General features: G+C 35.1%; 1 protein-coding gene across 1 annotated transcript; it reads right to left on the reverse strand.

Moving 5' to 3' along the window:
- Window positions 1–1,317: 1,317 nt before the first annotated feature.
- LOC132636435 (uncharacterized) lies at window positions 1,318–5,838 on the reverse strand. Its single transcript, XM_060353304.1, has 2 exons — window positions 5,591–5,838; window positions 1,318–1,572 (listed from the first exon to the last, which is right to left on the reverse strand). The coding sequence occupies exons 1-2, from the start codon at window positions 5,750–5,752 to the stop codon at window positions 1,513–1,515; spliced, it is 222 nt and encodes a 73-aa protein (XP_060209287.1). The 5' UTR covers window positions 5,753–5,838; the 3' UTR covers window positions 1,318–1,512.
- Between the last annotated feature and the right edge of the window lie 13,914 nt (window positions 5,839–19,752).

Below are 19,752 nucleotides of genomic sequence, written 5' to 3' on the forward strand. Positions count from 1 at the left end.
CATTTCAATTTAAGCCCCCGTTTGGCCATAAGAATTATTCACTTTATTTCGAATCTTTTTTCACTTTTTTCCGGAATCAGCGTTTGGCCATGAGAATTCCGAATACAACTTCAAGTTGTATTCCGGAATACCAAAAACTCAAAAAACTTATTTTTTTAAAAAAAATCACTTTTTTCACTTTTTTACAATTACATTTCACCAAAAACTACAATTTCAAAAACTATGGCCAAACACGACTCCTACTCCAAAATTCCAAAAAAAAATGATTTTTTTTTGTATCTATGGACAAACGGGGCCTCGGTGTCTTACTTTCTTTTTTGGTTAGTCCCAAAAAAAGTGTCTCTTACTATTATGTAAGTTGACAATTCAAATATCTTACATGACAATTTTATAACCACAATATTTAAATAACTTTTTGCTACCTTACACATCTTTAATTTAAGGCCACAAGATTAAAAAATCTCCTTTTTATTTCTTAAATTTCATGTCAAATCAAACTAACACACCTAAATTGGGACGGATCTATCCCTCAAAAACCCAAAAACAAACTGCATTTGCTTGTCAAAGCCAAAAGGCCTACTTGCAGAAAAAGAAAACAGTTACTCCTTACTAAGGTGTAGCGCATTCAATTTACAGATCCCAAATAAGTTGACAATAAAATAAATTAGATATCAAAAGTAAAAGGATAAAATTGGTCAGTGTACGCTGATGTCGCTATTAATTTCCACTCCTACTTGAATATTCTTAGACTGATAGATTTGCCGACTCTCAGACAATATTACTTAAACGTGTGTTCTATTTGGTACAAAACATTTTCCGAAAAATATTTTTCAATTTTCTCAGGTTCGGTTGGTCAAAAATTTGGAAAAATATTTTCTTTAGGAAAACAATATCCTAAAAAAATGAGAAAAATGACTTCCCTAACGATAGTAGGGAAAACAAGTCCACAGGTGACATTCCATATTGATTGTCTCCTAATCCTCGATCTCACCTCATCTTCAACCCCACCCCCTACGCTATCACCCACTCCCACTCCACCACACACCCCCACCTCCACCTCCACCTCCGGACTCCAACCCCTCCCAGCCACCACCCGCACCCCCCACCTCATAGTATTTGTCTAAATTATATACAAATGCTTGTAGAATAATATTTTTGCTTACGTACCGAACATAAGAAAACCACTTATTCTTCTAGAAAACATTTTCCTTCATACCTAACACACCTAAATTGGTGGGAATTCTTTCCCGTAAATCATAATTTCAAATTTGACTCGCTGTTAATAATATCAAATGTCACCCATTTCAACCCCAAAAGGAAATGAAGGGACAAAACAGGGAAACCAAGTTACATTCCATTAATTCTTCATATTTCAAAGAAACAAAAAGCTCACTAGAAAAAAAAAATCTGCTTCTCCCATATAAATCTCAAAACCAGACATACTCTTAGAAAAGAATGTACGGAGCAACTCATGCTCTTCAAGTAGACAAGGAAACACCCTGCAGGTGCAGTCTAATAAGGCCACCAATCTGGCTTCTTCACTAAAATCTGATTATACTCTGGCCTTGAAGTCTGGGAAAAGAAGAGAGAAGATAAATTACAAAGACGAAGTGTTTATGCATAATTATTAACCTGAGAAAATGAATATCAATCTTGCACTAACAAAGAAAATGTTCTAACTAACAAATTTGTTTTCGATTTTGAATCTCAGTAACAGAACCAAATCATATGCGACTATACACAAAAACACCTCATAAGCTAATCTAATTTAGATTGAAGCTCTTCCATCCTTTTAAATCACAATGATCACCAACCTCAAGTTTTCCTTATTATCATGCCTAGATTTTTCAGAAAGTACTTCTCCAGTGTAACTATACCGTCTCTGAAGTGTGAAGTCATGGTTTGATCTGGATAGCCAATTACAGGAACTGATATAACATGAGTGTAAAATTAAGATACTGTATTCCTCCAAATAAACAACTATGCCTCAGTCCCAAACAAGTTGGGGTGCACAAAATATTACTCCTTAAAACTTATCTCAAATTAATTGTACCATTGCCCCTACACATCAGCATAATAGGTAGGGTGAGATAAACGTAGTATAGACCTAAGTTGCGCGGACTCTTCATACCCATCTCGACAAGAGACTTGAAAGGGTGCGGAATACGTCTCGGATTCGGTTAACCAACTTTGGATACTTTGACCCGAGTCCATGGACAAATTTGGGGGGAAAATTGAGATTTTGATTTCTCAAATAAAAGATAAAACCGATTTAAGACACGGGAAATGGAATGCCCATCTTGGAGAATGAAAGATTGAATTCTACAATATACATGTAAGTTTTCATAGAATATCTCTTAAAATTTAGAATATTTTTATAGCTCTAATTTTATAATTTTGAATTTTCTTAGCCGAATCCCAACATCCGTATCGATACCTGGATTCGCACCCCCGAATCTTAAAATTTAAATTTTGCAGTATCCGACACTCGGATTTGTACCCGTATCAGATACCCGCACCCGAGTCTAAGCAACTTAGGTATAACTCGGTGCAGCCACCCACAAGTACTACTCCATCCTGCAAACTCATCACTCTTGATGTGCCGCTAACTATTGAAAAGAAACAGAAAAGGGGAAAAAGTTGAGGACCTTTTTTCTCAATAGAAGCTATGGAAGAAAAAAGGATGAGCGACTTGAAAGCTCATTGAAGGTCACATATATAATGTAAATCCTCCATAGTGGACTCGTGAATTTATTTCTCTTCCTGGAGTTCCCCCCTCTTTATACATCTTTAAGTCTCTCATTTCCACTTAACACTTTCTGTACAACAAGGAAAATATGATAAAACTTTAGTCTCTCATGTTTCTCTTTTACAATCTCAATACTTGCTTCCTTTTTTTCTTTTTGATAAGTATCTGAACACTTGCTTCCTTTTACGTAATCTAATAAAAAGAGCCAGGATGTCGCATAAATTATTCAAGACCATCAGCTGCCTAACTTCATGTAGAAAGAAACAAGCACATAATTCTAAAATCATTGCAACACTGGCCATCAGACTGTTGTGTCCTCAAATAGACAGTTTGAGTAATCTGTTTTTGAGATTTTTACCTAGAAACCAGTTAATGGCTATTGGTTAAGGCTACCTTTTTGCATGGACAGCGGTATGGCAAGTAAGCTCACACCAAACAACCTAAAAAAGGAAAATTATATATGCTGATATTTTGCGTAAAAAGCAGGTGAAGATGTGAGCTATTTATTGTGGATAAGATACTGAACACAAGAGGAATAACTACTTCATTCCAGGCAATGTGGAGAACCTTCTTGTGAGCAGAGAAGGAATCAGGAAAAGAGAAGTTACAGATTTTGGATGGTAGGGAGTACTCCCTCCCTCCCATAATAAGTGTCACCTTAGCCAAAAACACGCATATTAAGAACCTAATAATGCAATGTGAAGTTTACCAAATTACCCCTATATTACTTTTTCTGCTTGATTAGAGCATGCACACGCAGTAGACCTTTTGACATTAGGAATCCAATAATACCAAGTTACTATGTGGCTTTTCCAATCATCATTTAGATGTTACTTCAACTTTTCAATTTTTGTCTAAGGGTAGAAATGGAAAAAGCTAGCCAATTTATGTCTTGGTTTCCTAAAGTGACACTTATTATGGGACAATTTTTTTGGTTAAGGTGACACTTATTATGGGACGGAGCGAGTAATATTTATGACTCATATGGACAATTTGGAGAGGAAAGAACAGAATAGCTTTTACGGGAATGAAGCTTTGTTCCTAACTGAAAATAACATGCTCAGTTTTTGTTTACATTTGGCTACAGAATATTGAATATCTTATGTAGAAGATTTTTTTTTTACAAGTCCTCTACTTGTATTGGCTACCCTTTGAATGCACTGAAATCTGACCTATTTACTTATTAAAATAGGACCTGATGTTGCTTTATGATCTCTAAACAAAGCCAGTAAGTTTACCAACTGTAGTGCTATTTATGATATTAGAAGACGTCTACCCGAACTTACATCCCCAGGCATGCTCTTATATTCCAGTTTTGTTGCTTAGGAAGATGATATACCAATGGAAGCATGGACCAATATGTTTTAGTTCCACATGCCTTTGAAAATTCTGCAGTGCTACTTAATCTGCTTCCCACTCGATCCTTCCAATGCCTGATTCAAAGTATTTGAGCAAATAAATGCCTATAATTATCCCATCTAGACAAATTTAGGGTCTTGGGATCTAGAAAATTAAACAGGTGTCTGAAGTCTTTAAAGGAGAAGACTTTAAACGTTGGCTCCGGAAGCTGACACTTGCTGGTACGGTCTACTTTGTTTTGTCAAGAAAAGAATACAAGAACCAGTTCCCCCCCCCAACCAAAGTTGAAACCATTCAATCATGCTGTTTTGCTATCAATATGTATTAGCTTGGGAGGTTGGCTATGGTGGATCAGAGGAGAGGTAGAGGTAGGCGGAGAAGTATTGAGGAGAGGTGATTAGACAGGACATGGCACAACTGCAATTTACCGAGGACATGACTCTAGATAGGAGGTTATGAGGTAGAGGATTAGGATAGAGGTTTAGTAGGTAGTCAAGCGTTGTTTGGTTTCCTTATCAGTATTCTTCTTCTTATTATTATTATTATTATTATTATTACTCTCCTACTACCTTATTACTTGTTGATACTATTCTTTTCTCCATTATTTTCAAAATGGCTTCTTCATTGTATTTCATTTTCAAACCTGCTTTGATATTCTTTACTTGAGCCAAGGGTCTATTAGAAACAACCTCTAGGTCTGCTTACACTTTACCCTCCCTAGACCCTAGTACTGGGATTACACTGGGTATGTTGTTATGGTTGTCTGTATTAGCTCGCGAGTTCTTTTTCTTATTTATTTATTCTACCCTCACCATATGTACCATTTGCAGAATTACCACAAATCTGAAATCACAGCAATCTAATCCCCCCATTCCCCTTCCCTCTCCTTTCAAAAAGACCACAATCAACGAAAAAGAAGCTTATCTAAACCAATCAAAATGGCATATCTATTACTCCCTCTGCCTCAATTTATGGGATATACTTTCCTTTTTAGTTTGTCTCAGAAAGAATGTCACCTCTAAATTATTATAAACAACTTAGCTTTAACATTCCCATTTTACGCTTATATTTGGCTTTTGGTTCTTCCAAAGTTCATAAGGGGATGCATGAAGTTTCTTGGGAGGAATTCGGTTCAAACTATGACATGCTGAAAATAAGGCTTCATTCCACAAGTTCCCAGGCATACCAGATCCATAAAGCATACAATTAACCGTTTCTATGAAAGTTCTATTTTTCATTTGTGCTACACCATTTTGTTGTGGTGTATAAGATGCAGTCAACTGTTTTTCAATTCCACAAAAAGCAATAAAATCTGATTTTAAATACTCTCCATCTCGCACATAAATTTTCAAAAAGGCTTCCTTCCTTTCAAACTTTGTGCCTAGTGAGATGGTGTCACATAATTTGGGATATCAATAAAGGCATATATTGCATGATAAGGGAATAAGAGAAAGATGAAAGAAGAGAGAGAGAGATACATACGAGATCCTTGAAAATGAGAAAAGCAACAAGAAAGAAGAGGACGAAGAGGATCTCGAACTCTGCTAATCTCACGAAATCGAATACTGAGTCCACTGCACGAGTCAACATCGACGGCGAGGGAAGCTCCTCCCTTCTTCCACCTCTCCCTAATCTCTTCCCCATTCTCACAGCTGACACAAATACTTAGCTCAAACACTATGATCTGTGTTGCCAATCTACCTATTGTTCACTGTCACCAATAGAGAAAAGGATAAAAATGATCCTAAACTATGATATTAGGTTTAAAATAGTCCCTTAACTATGCATTTAATGGTTTTAGTCCTTTAAGTTTGTTACAAGTTAATAAAAATGGTCCCTTAACTATGAGAGTAGGTTCAAAATAGTCCCTTAACTATACACTTAACGGTTTTGGTCCTTTAAGTTTGTCATAAGTTGACAAAATGGTCCCTTAACTATGGGGGTTGGTTAAAAATAGTCCCTTAAGTATGCACTTAACGGTTTGATAATGTCAGAAAATGGTGTCTCGAAACACAAAGACCGACGGACTCTATCGATTAAAACTGATGGAATCCATCGACTAAATAAAATACACTAGACTCTAGAAATAAATTAGAAATAGCAGAAACTAAAAAAGTTGTCACTACCAAAAACAAGCGAAAAAAACGATGGACGGAAACCGATGGATAAAATCGAGGGACATTATTTTTTTTTTATTATTATTTTTATTGTTTTTTATGAAAACCAACGGAAGTCCATCAGTTATTTTTGAGGAAAAATGCGCGGAAGTCCATCCTATAACCGACTAACGTCCGTCGGTTTTGTCCCGAGTTATTTCATCGATCTAGAGTTCTCACTAATTTTTCCCTTTTTTTCATAGTTCTCGTCAAATCTAACAAATAGAGTTCGATGAATATTTTGTCGAGACTAAAACTGTCAGCCCCCACTCCTCCTCCTCCCACCCCTTCCCCCCTAATTTGTTTTTAATTTTTTTTTTTTTTTCAACCCCCCCCCCCCCCACCCTCCTCCTCCTCCCAGCCCTCCCCCCGAATTTTTTTTATCATCCCCCCACCCCCCCCCCCCCCCCCCACATTTTTTAAAAATATTTTTTTTTTAATTTTGATTTGTTTAAAAAAAATTGATTTTCTTTATTTTTTTTTTCACCCCCCACCCACTCCTCCTCCTTCCCCCAACCCCCCACCCCTCCCCCCCCGGCAAAAAAAAAATATTTTTTTAAATTTTGAAAAGTTTTTCTTTTTGTTTTTTTGCACCCCTCACCCTTCCGGAAAAAAATTGTTTTGAAAAAAAAAGTTTTGAAGAATTTTTTTTTTTTGCACCCCCCCCCCCCCCCCCCCCCCCAAATGATTTTTCTTGAAAAGAAGTTTTGAATTTTTTTTTTGGTTTCTTACTTCTCCCACCCACTCAAAAAAAAAATTGAAAAGTTTTTATTTTTGGTTTTTTGCAACCCCCCCCCACTCTAGAATAAAATCTTAAATGGAAGTTTTGATTTTTTTTTTAAATTTTTTTTTGGGTTTAGGAAAAATTTGGATAAAATCCAAGTTGTTGTTGTTGTTATGTGTTTGTAGTGAAATAGATAATTTTTCTGTTATTGTCCTGGTATGGTTCAGGGTTTAGGAAAATATATCCAACAGATAATTTTTTGTTCGTGTCCTGGTATTTATCTTGTTCTGTTTGTAGAAGATAACCAACAAATTTGTAGTTGTTGCAACAAGTTCTACACTTTTTGTAACAAGTAGACAATCTGTTGCAATGACTCACTAATCTGTTGGACATAGCTTCAGTTATTTGCTTCTGTTTGTATAAGATATCTAACAAATTTGTTGTTGTTGCAACAAGTTCTACACTTGTTATAACAAGTAGACAATCTGTTGCAACAACTACAAATCTGTTAGACATAGCTTCAGTTATCTGGTTCTGTTTGTAGAAGATATCCAACAGATTTGTAGTTGTTGCAACAAGTTCTACATTTGTTGCAACAAGTAGACAATCTGTTGCAACTACTACAAATCTGTTGGACATAACTTCAGTTATTTGGTTCTGTTTATAGAAGATATCCAACAGATTTGTAGTTGTTGCAACAAGTTCTACACTTGTTGCAATAAGTAGACAATCTGTTGTAACAACTACAAATCTGTTGGACATAGCTTCAATTATTTGGTTCTGTTTGTAGAGGATATCCTATAGATTTGTAATTGATGCAATAAGTTCTACACTTGTTGCAACAAGTAGACAATTTATTTATGAATCATCAAATATTGAGGAAAGATATAGTCAAATTGGCAGCCAAACTGACAATCAATCCTCAGATCATACAGTTGTTGAAGAAGTTGCAACAAATTACTAATCTGTTTCAACAAGTTACTAATTTGTTCCAATAAGTAACTAGTCTGTTTAAACAAGTTACTAATCTGTTGCAACAGATATTACAGTTGTGGAAGAAGTTGCAACAAATTACTAATCTGTTTCAACGAGTTTCTAATCCGTTCCAACAAATAACTAAGCTGTTTAAACATGTTACTAATCTGTTGCAACAGATCATACAGTTGTGGAAGAAGTTGCAACAAATTACTAATGATTTTAGTATATATATAGTTGATTTCCACTGTTTATCACTAAATATGGGTGAATCAAGTAGTTCACACCAATTCACTCCAATGATCACTCCATTTAGTGCGTATTGGACTTAGTTGATCAACGATCCTAACCCAAAACACCATCAAATTGCTTAATTATATATATTGATCACTAAATATGGTTGATTTCCATTGTTTATCACTAAATATGGGTGAATCAAGTAGTTCACATCAATTCACTCCAATGATCACTCCGTTTAGTGCGTATTGGACTTAGTTGATCATCTATCCTGACCCAAAACACCATCAAATTGCTTAAGTATATATATTGATCAATAACTATGGTTGATTTCCATTCTTTATCACTAAAGATAGGTGAATCAAGTAGTTCACATCAATTCACTCCAATGATCACTCCGTTTAGTGCGTATTGGACTTAGTTGATCATCTATCCTGACCCAAAACACCATCAAATTACTTAAGTATATATATTGATCAATAAATATAGTTGATTTCCATTGTTTATCACTAAATATGGTTGATTTCCATTGTTTATCACTAAATATGGCTGATTCCCTTTATTGATCACTAAATATGGGTGAACCAAGTAGTATTTGTTGCAGCAAGTATAGTATCTGTTGCAGCAAGTGTAGTATCTGTTGGAACAACTGTAGTATCTATTGGAACAACTGTAGTATCCTTTGTAACAACTATAGTATCTGTTGTAGCAAGTGTAATATCTGTTGCAACAACTGCAGTATCTATTGCAGCAACTGTGGTATCTGCCCATCTAATCCATGAAATTACTATCTAATCCATTAAGGATGTTAGTATATATATATATATATATATATATATATATATATATATATATATCGTTAATTTCACTTGTTTAACACTAAATATGGGTGAATCAAGTAGTTCACATGAATTCACTCAAATGATCACTTGATTTAGTGCATACTAACTTAGTAGATCATCTTTCCTGACTCAAAATACTATCAAATTGATTAAGTATTATATATTGATCACTAAATATCGTTGATTTCATTTTTTTATCACTAAATATGGGTGAATCAAGTAGTTCACATCAATTCACTCAAATGATCACTCGATTTAGTGTATACTGACTTAGTAGATCATCTTTCCTGACTCAGAATACATCAAATTGATTAAGTATTATACATTGATCACTAAATATAGTTGATTTCCTTTGTTTATCACTAAATATGAGTGAATCAAGAAGTTCACATCAATTCACTATAATAATCATTCGATTTAGTGCATACTGACTTAGTAGATCATCTTTCCTAACTCAAAATACTATCAAATTGATTAAGTATTATATATTGATCACTAAATATCGTTGATTTCATTTGATTATCACTAAATATGGGTGAATCAAGTAGTTCACATCAATTCACTCTAATGATCATTGGATTTAGTGCATATTCCTGACTCAAATTACCATCAAATTGATTAAGTATTATATATTGATCACTACTTATTATTGATTTCCTTTGTTTATCACTAAATATCATTGATTCTCTTTGTTGATCACTAAATATGGGTGAATCAAGTAGCATTCGGTGCAACAAGTGTACTATCTGTTGCAACAACTGTAGTATCTGTTGCAGAAAATGACATAGTTGTTAAACAAGTCCTTACTCTTGTTGAATAAAACACATCAAGTTACCCACTTTATGCAACAAGTCACTCCACTTATTGGAAAACCCTAAAATGTAACTTAGTTGCTACAACAAGGCCTGTCAGTTGTTGCAACAGATTGCTTATTTGCTGGAAATCTTTGCAGTTGGATAAAACACAAGTTACTAGTTGTTGCAACAAGTCCTGTTACTTGTTGGATAAAACCCAACAAGTTATAGAGCTGTTGCTACAGATTCATTACTTGTTGAAAATCGTTCAGCAATTTATTAACAACAATGCACACATTTGTGATTTGAACACGATCAACATATCATATAAACCAAGTTCACAAGCATCAAGAACAAAAATTACCATTCTAAAAAAGAATAACATTAAAATGTCATAAAGTTCCAACAAATAACTATTATTACAACACAGTGCAATTAACAACTATGGAGCATTTCGGCTTGGACAACAACTACAAATCTGTTGGATATTTTCTACAAACAGAACCAAATAATTGAAGCTATGTCCAACAGATTTGTAGTTGTTGGAACAGATTGTCTACTTGTTGCCACAAGTGTAGAACTTGTTGCAACAACTACAAATCCGTTGGATATCTTCTATAAACAGAACTAGATAAATATCATGACAAGAACAAAAAAACCATCTATTGGATATCTTTTCCTAAACCCTGAACCATACCAGGACAACAACAAAAAAATCATCTATTTCACTACAAACATACTAAACAACAACCTGAATTTTATTCAAACTTTTCCTAAACCCCAAAAAAAATCAAAACTTCTTTTCAATATTCTTTTTGAGTGGGGGACGGGGGTGGTGCAAAAAAAAAAAAAACTTTTCAATTTTTTTTTTAAAAAAAAGCAATTTGGGGTGGGGTGGGTGGGGGGGGGGGGGTAGAGAGGGGTGGGAGAAGGAGGGGAGCTGGTGAAATTTTTTTTGGGGGTGGGGGGGGGGGGGGGAGGGATGGGAAGAGGAGTGGAGGCTGGTAAGAAAAAATCAAAACTTTTTTAAAAAAATTTTTGAGGGGGGGGGGGGGGGTTGGTGAGGGGTGGGGGGAGGGTTGCGAGGAGGAGGAGGACGAGGGGTGTGAAAAAATAAATTAAAAAATCAATTTTTTTTTCGGGTGGGGGTAGTGAGGGGTGGGAGGAGGAGCGGGGGCTGGTGAAAAAACAAAAAAAAATCAAAACTTTTAATTTTTTTTTTGGTGGGGGAGGGGGGAGGAGTGGAGGCTGGTAAGAAAAAATCAAAACTTCTTTTAAATTTTTTTTGGGGGGTGGGGAGAGGGTTGTGAGGAGGAGAAGGAGGAGGAGGATGGGGGGGGGGGGGGGTGAAAAAACAAATAAAGAAAATAAAAAAAAATAATTTTTTTTAGAGTGGGGGTGGGGGGAGGGTTGCAAGGAGGAGGAGGAAGGGGGGTGAAAAAATAAATAAAGAAAATAAAAAAAAAAAAAAATTTTGGGGTGTGGGTTGCGGGGTTGGGAGGAGGAGGGGGTGAAAAAAAATAAAGAAAATAAAAAAAAATTGGCCGGGGGTGGGGTGGGCGTGGGGGGCATGGTGTTACACCTCGAAAATTCCGTATGTGTTGCTTTGTGGATGGGTTAATGTGAGCTTAAGGTGATTATGAAATCCCTACGAGGTTAAGCGAAGGATTAGACAGCTTGAAGTTCATACAATAAGATTTTGAAGTTCTATGAATATGTGAAGTTTAGTTTGTTGAAGAGAGCGAAACGTAAGTCGTGTTCGGAAAGGTTCCGTTATGATTGAGCTAATGGTTATGTGGTGATGTTTTAAAGGGCTAATATAGAGCCTATTGTATGGCTAGTAAAGTATTATACAAGTGTTAAGAAGGTTCCATAAGGATTGGAGATCGAACGAAACGACGGAAACCATTTCAGAGAAATGGAGTTATACGACCACTTATACGGTCCGTATAACTTTATACGGTCCGTATAACTCCCAGCAGGGAGTTGGGTTGCTGGTTCGTGAACCACGACCACTTATACGGACCGTACAATACTATACGGACCGTATAAGTGCTCGTGGAAGTCCCGACGGGCTGATTTTCAATGTTTGTATAAATAGATGCCTTGGGTTCTTTTACTTCATTTTTCATATTCCACAAGTGTTGAGAGCTCAAAAACCCTTCTCTAAACATATTCCACTCAAGTCCAAGAGAACACAAAGATCAAAGACTAGAATCAAGTGTTATGTGTTAGAAAGCTTCCAAGGGTTAAAGGACCACAAGAAATTCTATTGGAGGAGAACTAGGGTTGGTTCAAGCGAAGTATATCCACTCAAGGTTCATTCCCTCACCATCTAAGGTAAGTTTTATGATATTTCCATGTTGTTTAAGGTGTATGAGAGTTGAAACACTTGGATTGTAAAAGGATATAGAAAATGGGTCTTGAATGTGAGAGTAGTGATGTTTGTGAGTAGTAGTTTGAATTGAGTCATGATTCTTGATGTGTTGTGATATGGATACGTTATAAATGATGTTAAGAACATGGGATAGACATTGTATATGAACGAATGTAATCGTGTGTTATGACCATGGATATAGATGACTTGAAGTGAATTGAGAAATATGGATAATGTAGAATGAATAAAGACTATTATTATGATATTGTGAATGCATTATTGACGTTTAGGAGTTGATTTACGATAAGGAGGAATGTCGTATAAATAAAGGAGATGCTGTCCAATTTTCTCTAGCCTTAGTCATGTACGCTAGCTATCGATTTCTAATGATAGTATAACTCTAATGAAGGTTGAAACGTGAGCATTGAAGGAGAACGTGCAAGTGATAGAATAGTTGAACGAAAAGGTATGTAAGGCTAACTCTTCTTTCATAAAGCATGGTTCTTTGGCCAATCATCTAAATCTTCTATAAGTCTATGAGGTCCTCCAAATGATTCTATCTTCGGAGCTATTAAGCTCATGATCCTTGATATGTATTACGATTGTACTAAAGTCCTCATATGACGAATAATCCTATAAGGATAGATGTAATGAACGACGATAATGATAACGACGATAATAGCGATGACGATAACGATGATGATGATAATAGTGATAATACTAAACATGCTTATGAGCTATTATGTATATGTGCCTATGTATGGCTATTATGGAAACCCTGAGCTTATAAGGCCGGGTGGAATATGTATATATTTATGTAACGCGCGCGCACCTCTGCAGTTGGGTACGGATAACCCTGAAGCCTTGGCTGGCCAGGTATGTATGATAACCGAGCCTAGCCATGGTCGGGTACGTGAAACACCGAACCCTTGTGGTCGGGCATGCTATGTTAATGATATGTATATGATATGGATATGTATATGATATAGATATGGGTATGAATACGAATATGATACGAATGCGAATAAGATTATGTATATGAATACGATTATGAATACGAAATGTAAATGAGTACGGATATGAAAACGGATACGGATATGGATGTGTGTATACAGTCACGCATTAGAAATGAAAAGTCCCTATGAAAGGCAAGTAAGTGCTTATAACGATGATTCTATTATCTCCCATCTAATGTTATTTCTTATGTTGCTTATTATGCTTCTATATTGATTTGGATCATGCTTTACATACTCAGTATATTCTTCGTACTGACGTCCTTTTGTTTATGGACGATGCGTCATGCTCGCAGGTGGCCAGGGAGACAGACTTGACTCATAGCTACATTACTCAGGGACTACATATCGGAGCTCCATTTCTTTTGGAGCTAAAGCTTTTGGTACTTATTCTTTTGTGTATATATTTATGGGCATAGCGGGGTCCTGTCCCGCCTATATGATATGATATACTATCCTTAGAGGCTCGTAGACATGTGTCTATGATTAGATGTGTTTGGCCTTGTCGGCCTATATTTTGGATGTCATTTTGTTAGCCTCGTCGGCTTATATACATTGATATGGGCATAGTTGCTAATGTTGATATAAAGGTATTATTGTCCAATGGGATTAGTATGATTGATGAATAGAAATGTATGATTTTATATGTGGCTCACCTAGCTGTAAATATGTAAAGGTATGATAAGAGGTGCCCGGGTGGGCTAGCACCGGGTGCCCGTCGTGGCCCTCCAGTTGGGTCGTGACACATGGGCACGGGGGAGGGGTCTGGGCGGGGGTGGGTCAAAGTGTTAAAAATAAAACTTGAGTGCAAAGTGTTAAAAATAAAGTTGAGGGTCAAAGTGTCAAAATAGAAACTTTTGGGCAACTTCAAAACCCCTTAATCACTAATAGAAAATTGTCACCTCCACCTAATAATTAGAACTTGATCACCTCTCCTAAAATAAAAAACTAAAGAGTCACCAATAATTAAATGCCCCTATTAACCCCTCGGTACAAGAAGGAGTGTCGATTCAGTCGTTGGGAGACTCTTGGGAAAATACTAACTCCTAATAAAAAAAAGGTTATTTGACTAAATTATTTCTAATTAAATAAGTATTGGATTTCATTATATAGCACTTAATTAGAAATACTCATATTAGTTGGTGCTTAATTTTAATGGATTTAAAAAATGATTTGAAATGAGTAATTAATGATATGAATAAAACATGAAAAGAAAAATTCTTTATACCAAAGTGGACAAATAAAAATAAAAACTTAATTTAGTATAGGGGATAAGTAAAAATAAATGTTCGCTTTTATTTATCCAGTTTGAAAAACCAAGCCATAATTCACCATGTTGTACCTATTTACCCTTATTAATAAGTAATATAATTATTTCCAATTCAGTTCCCAATATACATCAATTAGAGGTGATATAATAAAATTACCATTTTAATTATCGCTTCTTAATGGGTGTGCTAAGTCAAACATGACCAAATAAATATAGACAGAGGGAGTACACTATTAGTATGAAATTGCTTACTCTATCGTTTTACTTTGTTTGTTATAACCTAACTTAATACAAAGTTTAATACTCCCTCAGTCCTGAGTTATCCGTCAAACTTTTAAAAAATAGTTGTCTTAAATTATTTATTATTTTAGAAGTTCAAGAAAAAAAATTATTATTCTTTTTTTATTTTAACCTTAGTTGTAAATATTCTTGAAGACTATAAACACCTAAATTATGGGAAGATGATATATAGATAAAGTAAATATTAAATGAATAGAGATTGTATCTTATTAAAACATAAATAAGGATAAAATAGTCAAAGCCCTTCTAATTAATATTTTCATAATGGGCGGTGTAAGAGAGAAACACTTCAGATAATTTGAGATAGAGTGAGTAAAGAATAACAAAATAAAGAAGACTTTCAAAGCTTGTGACTTGTATCTGGTGATTGGGAAAATATGCATCAGCACCTTAGTAGATATAAACCTAAAGTCTATTATGCTAAGGTGGTCTGGAGAATGCCACCTTCAGGGAGACTAAAATGCAATACAGATGGGGCAAGTAGAGGCAATCCTGAGCTAAGTTCATATGGATTCTGCATCAGAGATAGTAGTGGGGATTTGGTTTATGCAGAAGCCCAACAAATGGGAATAGCAACAAACATGGAAGCTGAAGCTGAGGCTATAAAACAAGCACTGAAGTTCTGTAAAGATCAAAACTTTCAACAGGTGCAACTGGAGACTGACTCACTTGTCGTTCTAAACATCTTACAAGATACATGGATCATTCCATGGGAACTGAGAAATCAGATTGAAGAGATCAAACAGGACATGAGAGCAATACAGGTACATATTAATCATATTTTCAGAGAAGGCAACATGTTGGCAGATTTTCTGGCAAATCATGCTTTGGATCATACAGAGATCAAAATACATAACTTTATACTCATGCCACCAGAAGGAAGAAGAATTCTCAATATGGACAAATCACAACTGCCTCAACTGAGGATTAGAACAAGGAGGATTCAGCAACTTGATCATTAACAATGATACTACATGTATGGATCATAATATGGTGTGTGCACAGTTTTGGATCATCAAAGCTGACTCAACATGATCACAAAGTGCATACTAGCTTAGGCACACAGGATAGAAATAGAGGACAGTCTCTTATTTTTTTAATTTTAGCTAGTTTATATTATAGACATGCTGTAATAGACTTTTTTTTTACATTATACATTTATTAATAAAAAGTTCTAACAGGCCTGGCCTGCTAGAACATACTTTTTTTTTTAAAAAAAAAATCTTGTGACTTTGAATATGTCATGACATTATTTGATTATAAAATTTTGAAATTTATGATTTTAAACATATTACAATATTTATAAAAGCTTCTTATTTAGAAGATGTAAGAACATATCATTTTCTTTGATAGGAGTTATACCATGAAATTGATAGATTCCACGTGTTCAATTTTTTTGAGATTAAAGATACAAATTTATCCTTCAACTTTGACTGTGATTTAAAATTATACTTAAATCAAAGCTTTATTAGAGATCAAGGGCAAAATTGATTTTTTCAATGACGGGTAAGATTAGACCAAAAGTCTAATTTAACGACAAAATTATTCAATTTTAAATAGTCCTTAAGGACAACTTTAAATAATATATGGACAACTTTAATCCTTCTTCCCACTAAAAATAGAAAAAAATGAAGGACTTTGGTGAACATATTCTTTACCATTTTACCTTGTTAAGTGCGCATACACTAGCTATTGAGAGAATTCAATAATGGGTATATGTTATAACTAGGAATACCTAGATGGACCCTTAAACTTGACATGTTTTGTAAGATAGGCATATAAACTTATAAGGTGACCAGATAGACACTTAAACTTACTCAAAGTGTATTTTTCAAGTTTTTCAGTTGTTTTGAAAACAAAAACTATATTTTTCAAACACTCACAATTTTCATGGCCAAACAAGCCCTAAATATATCACAATTTTTTTTTTTTTAAAATGCAAAAATAAGGCAAACGCATATACATGAGACTATTAATGTGCACTTAAACCAATAAATACTCGCTAATCGCAATTTTGCAACTTTCAATTAACTCGGTTTTTTTTTTACACTTGAATAATTAAAAAATAATAACTTTAACCAATAAAAATCCTTAAAAAAAGAAATTTCAAATTAAGAAATTTCTAAGTTCAACATTTCAAGTGTAAAAGAAATTTCAAATTAAGAAAACTGTAAAGCCGAGAAGAAAATCCTTAAAAAAAGAAATTTCTTAATTTGAAATTTCTTTTTTTAAGAATTTTTATTAGTTAAAGTTATTGTTTTTTAATTATTCAAGTGTAAAAAAAAATCGAGTTAATTGAAAGTTGCAAAATTGCGATTAGCGAGTATTTATTGGTTTAAGTGCACATTTATAGTCTCATGTATATGCGTTTACCTTATTTTTGCATTTTAAAAAAAATATTTTGTGATATATTTAGGGCTTGTTTGGCCATGAAAATTGTGAGTGTTTGAAAAATATAGTTTTTGTTTTCAAAACAACTGAAAAACTTGAAAAATACACTTTGAGTAAGTTTAAGTGTCTATCTGGTCACCTTATAAGTTTATATGCTTATCTTACAAAACATGTCAAGTTTAAGGGTCCATCTGGGTATTAAGCCTTATAACTATTGATAGTGTGATTTTTTTTTTTTTTCGGAATTTAAACTCTTCAGACCACTTTCAAGCAACTTCCAGATTTATGAAGAGTGCATTTAATATTGTTAGACTCTTTTCTTTACGGACAGAAGTGAACAGTAACTAAGGGTGCATCACGTCCACTTGATCCCCCAAATGGCACGAACATCAGTACATAAGGAATTGATCATAGGTCTAATTACACAATTGTAGTAGCTACTACTCTGACCACGAGCTTTGTTCAAAACGACATGAATGCTCATATTTTTAAGCTCGAACAACTGCCAATAATGAAATTCCATCGGTGATCTTCAAAGCCAAAGATTACTATGGAATCACAGCTAAAGAATACCGAATGGCCATTATTTGGAGATTCTTAGGGGCATGACCACAAATTGATCAAATTAGAATATTTTTTGCTGAAAGGACTTTCTCCAAAAGGTACCGTGAAAATGGGTGCCTATAATAATCGAAAGGTGTTTATAGAGTGGAACAATGAGGAAGATTTAAAGATTGTACGGTTCAAACGAGTTATGGGAATTTCAATGTGGGAATGTGGGAATTGAAAATTTCTCTTCAGTTGTTAGATGGGATTTATGCTTCAGAATACGGACCGTATTTCAGTATGCAACCCATATTTCAAATCATAATTTGGCATGTAATCACTGTGCATTCTGGAATTTGGCTTGGGGAATTTATATTGTTGAAAACGGACCATATTTTGGTTTACGGCCTGTAATTTAGATTGTATTTGAGGAGAGGATTAAGGCAATGTTTCTGTTTTGGAACATGATTAATTAGGGTCCATAATATGGACCGTAATTTGGAATACGGACCGTATGGTCCGTATTTCCCCACCCGCACCAAAACCTATAAATACCGGGTTTCAGTTCTAATTTTTATTTTTACAAGTCCCTAGACCCTAGAATGACCTGTTCCTCTCCTCCATCACCAAGAACACCAATGTAAGTCAATTCTAATTATCCTAAGTGAATTCCAACATAAGATTATGAACATTAAGCATGAATTAAATGTTCTTAACCTAGGGTTTTCAAGAAAACCCATTTAAGGGTTCAAGACTTAAGTTTTTGGAGCTTTTCTCAATTTCAGACCAGTAGTTACAAGACTTGGAGCGTATATAGGTATTTGGGGCTAACTATCTACATTAGGAAATGTTCATGATTCTCCATACGCCTCATTTTTCATACTTGTCAGTAATTTGACTCAGAATACAGTTTAGCCCTAGTTTCATGATATGTTGTAGAACTGTTATCTTCTAGGGTTACAGTTACAGAATTCGTTCATGGTTGTCAATTTGAATATCATGAACTCAGCACGTAATCTTTATAGACTTATGTATTGTTACCACATGAGTCTCAGTCTAGAAATTCAGTATGCCCAGAAACAGTCAATGCTTTCAGTCCAGTCCAGCATGCCTATTTCAGTTCAGTATTGTTCATTGTTGTTATGGTCTCAGTCTTTATTAATTAACCATAATTGAACATATGTGATTTTTCCCAAGGGCACAGTCTTATGTATACGTATACTTGGCCGAGGCCATTGACTGACGCACTACTAGGTCGAGGCCATAACGTGCATTTATTATTTGGCCGAGGCCCTGCATATACAAACACAGATAAAACAAATGATTCAGATACAGAGCAGAGAGTATTCATATCTCTACTTCCTTTGCTATCACAGTTTACAATTATCAGTTATCGGTTTTAGTTTTAGTTCCAGTACTTTATTGCTTCAGTTGCTTTACATATGTCACGACCCAGCCCCGTGGGCCGCGACTGGCGCCCTACTTGGGCACCCAAACGGACATACAAACTAAATCATCATAGCAAGGCTTAGCACGGATTTTATATTCATCATTTTTAAACTGAGTTGAGAACGAATATTATATTGCGCGATTGCGCGTACAAAACATCATATCAGAATCAGAAGAGGCGGCGGAATATATATCGCCGAACATATGCACATATATCAAAAAGCCGGCAAGGCTGTCAAATGTATCAAAAGTCGACAAGGCTATCAAATGGCACAACGTCCCAAAACACATATACAAATGCACGCCGACAAGGCTGCCATAGCGAATAGGGACATATACACACATCTGTACAGAAGCAGGCACACACACCCACAAATACGTCTACAGACCTCTAAACAGACCAAACAGATCATATGACGGAACAGGGCCCCGCCGTACCCCTGAACAAATATATACATATGCATCAAACAAGTATATATACCAAAATGGAGGCTCCGGAACAAGAGGAGCACTCCAAACAGCAGAAGAGGGTGTCCTAAACTGGTGGATCACCAAACTGTGCGTCTGTAC

The sequence above is a fragment of the Lycium barbarum genome, chromosome 1 (genome assembly GCF_019175385.1).
Source record: "Lycium barbarum isolate Lr01 chromosome 1, ASM1917538v2, whole genome shotgun sequence".
Classification (NCBI taxonomy): domain Eukaryota; kingdom Viridiplantae; phylum Streptophyta; class Magnoliopsida; order Solanales; family Solanaceae; genus Lycium; species Lycium barbarum.

Coding starts and splice junctions, on each gene's coding strand:
- LOC132636435 (XM_060353304.1), bottom strand. CDS start 5,752: ATGGGGAAGAGATTAGGGAGAGGTGGAAGAAGGGAGGAGCTTCCCTCG. Junction 1,573..5,590: donor TTCTCATTTTCAAGGATCTC/GTATGTATCTCT, acceptor TTCTTTTCCCAG/ACTTCAAGGCCAGAGTATAA.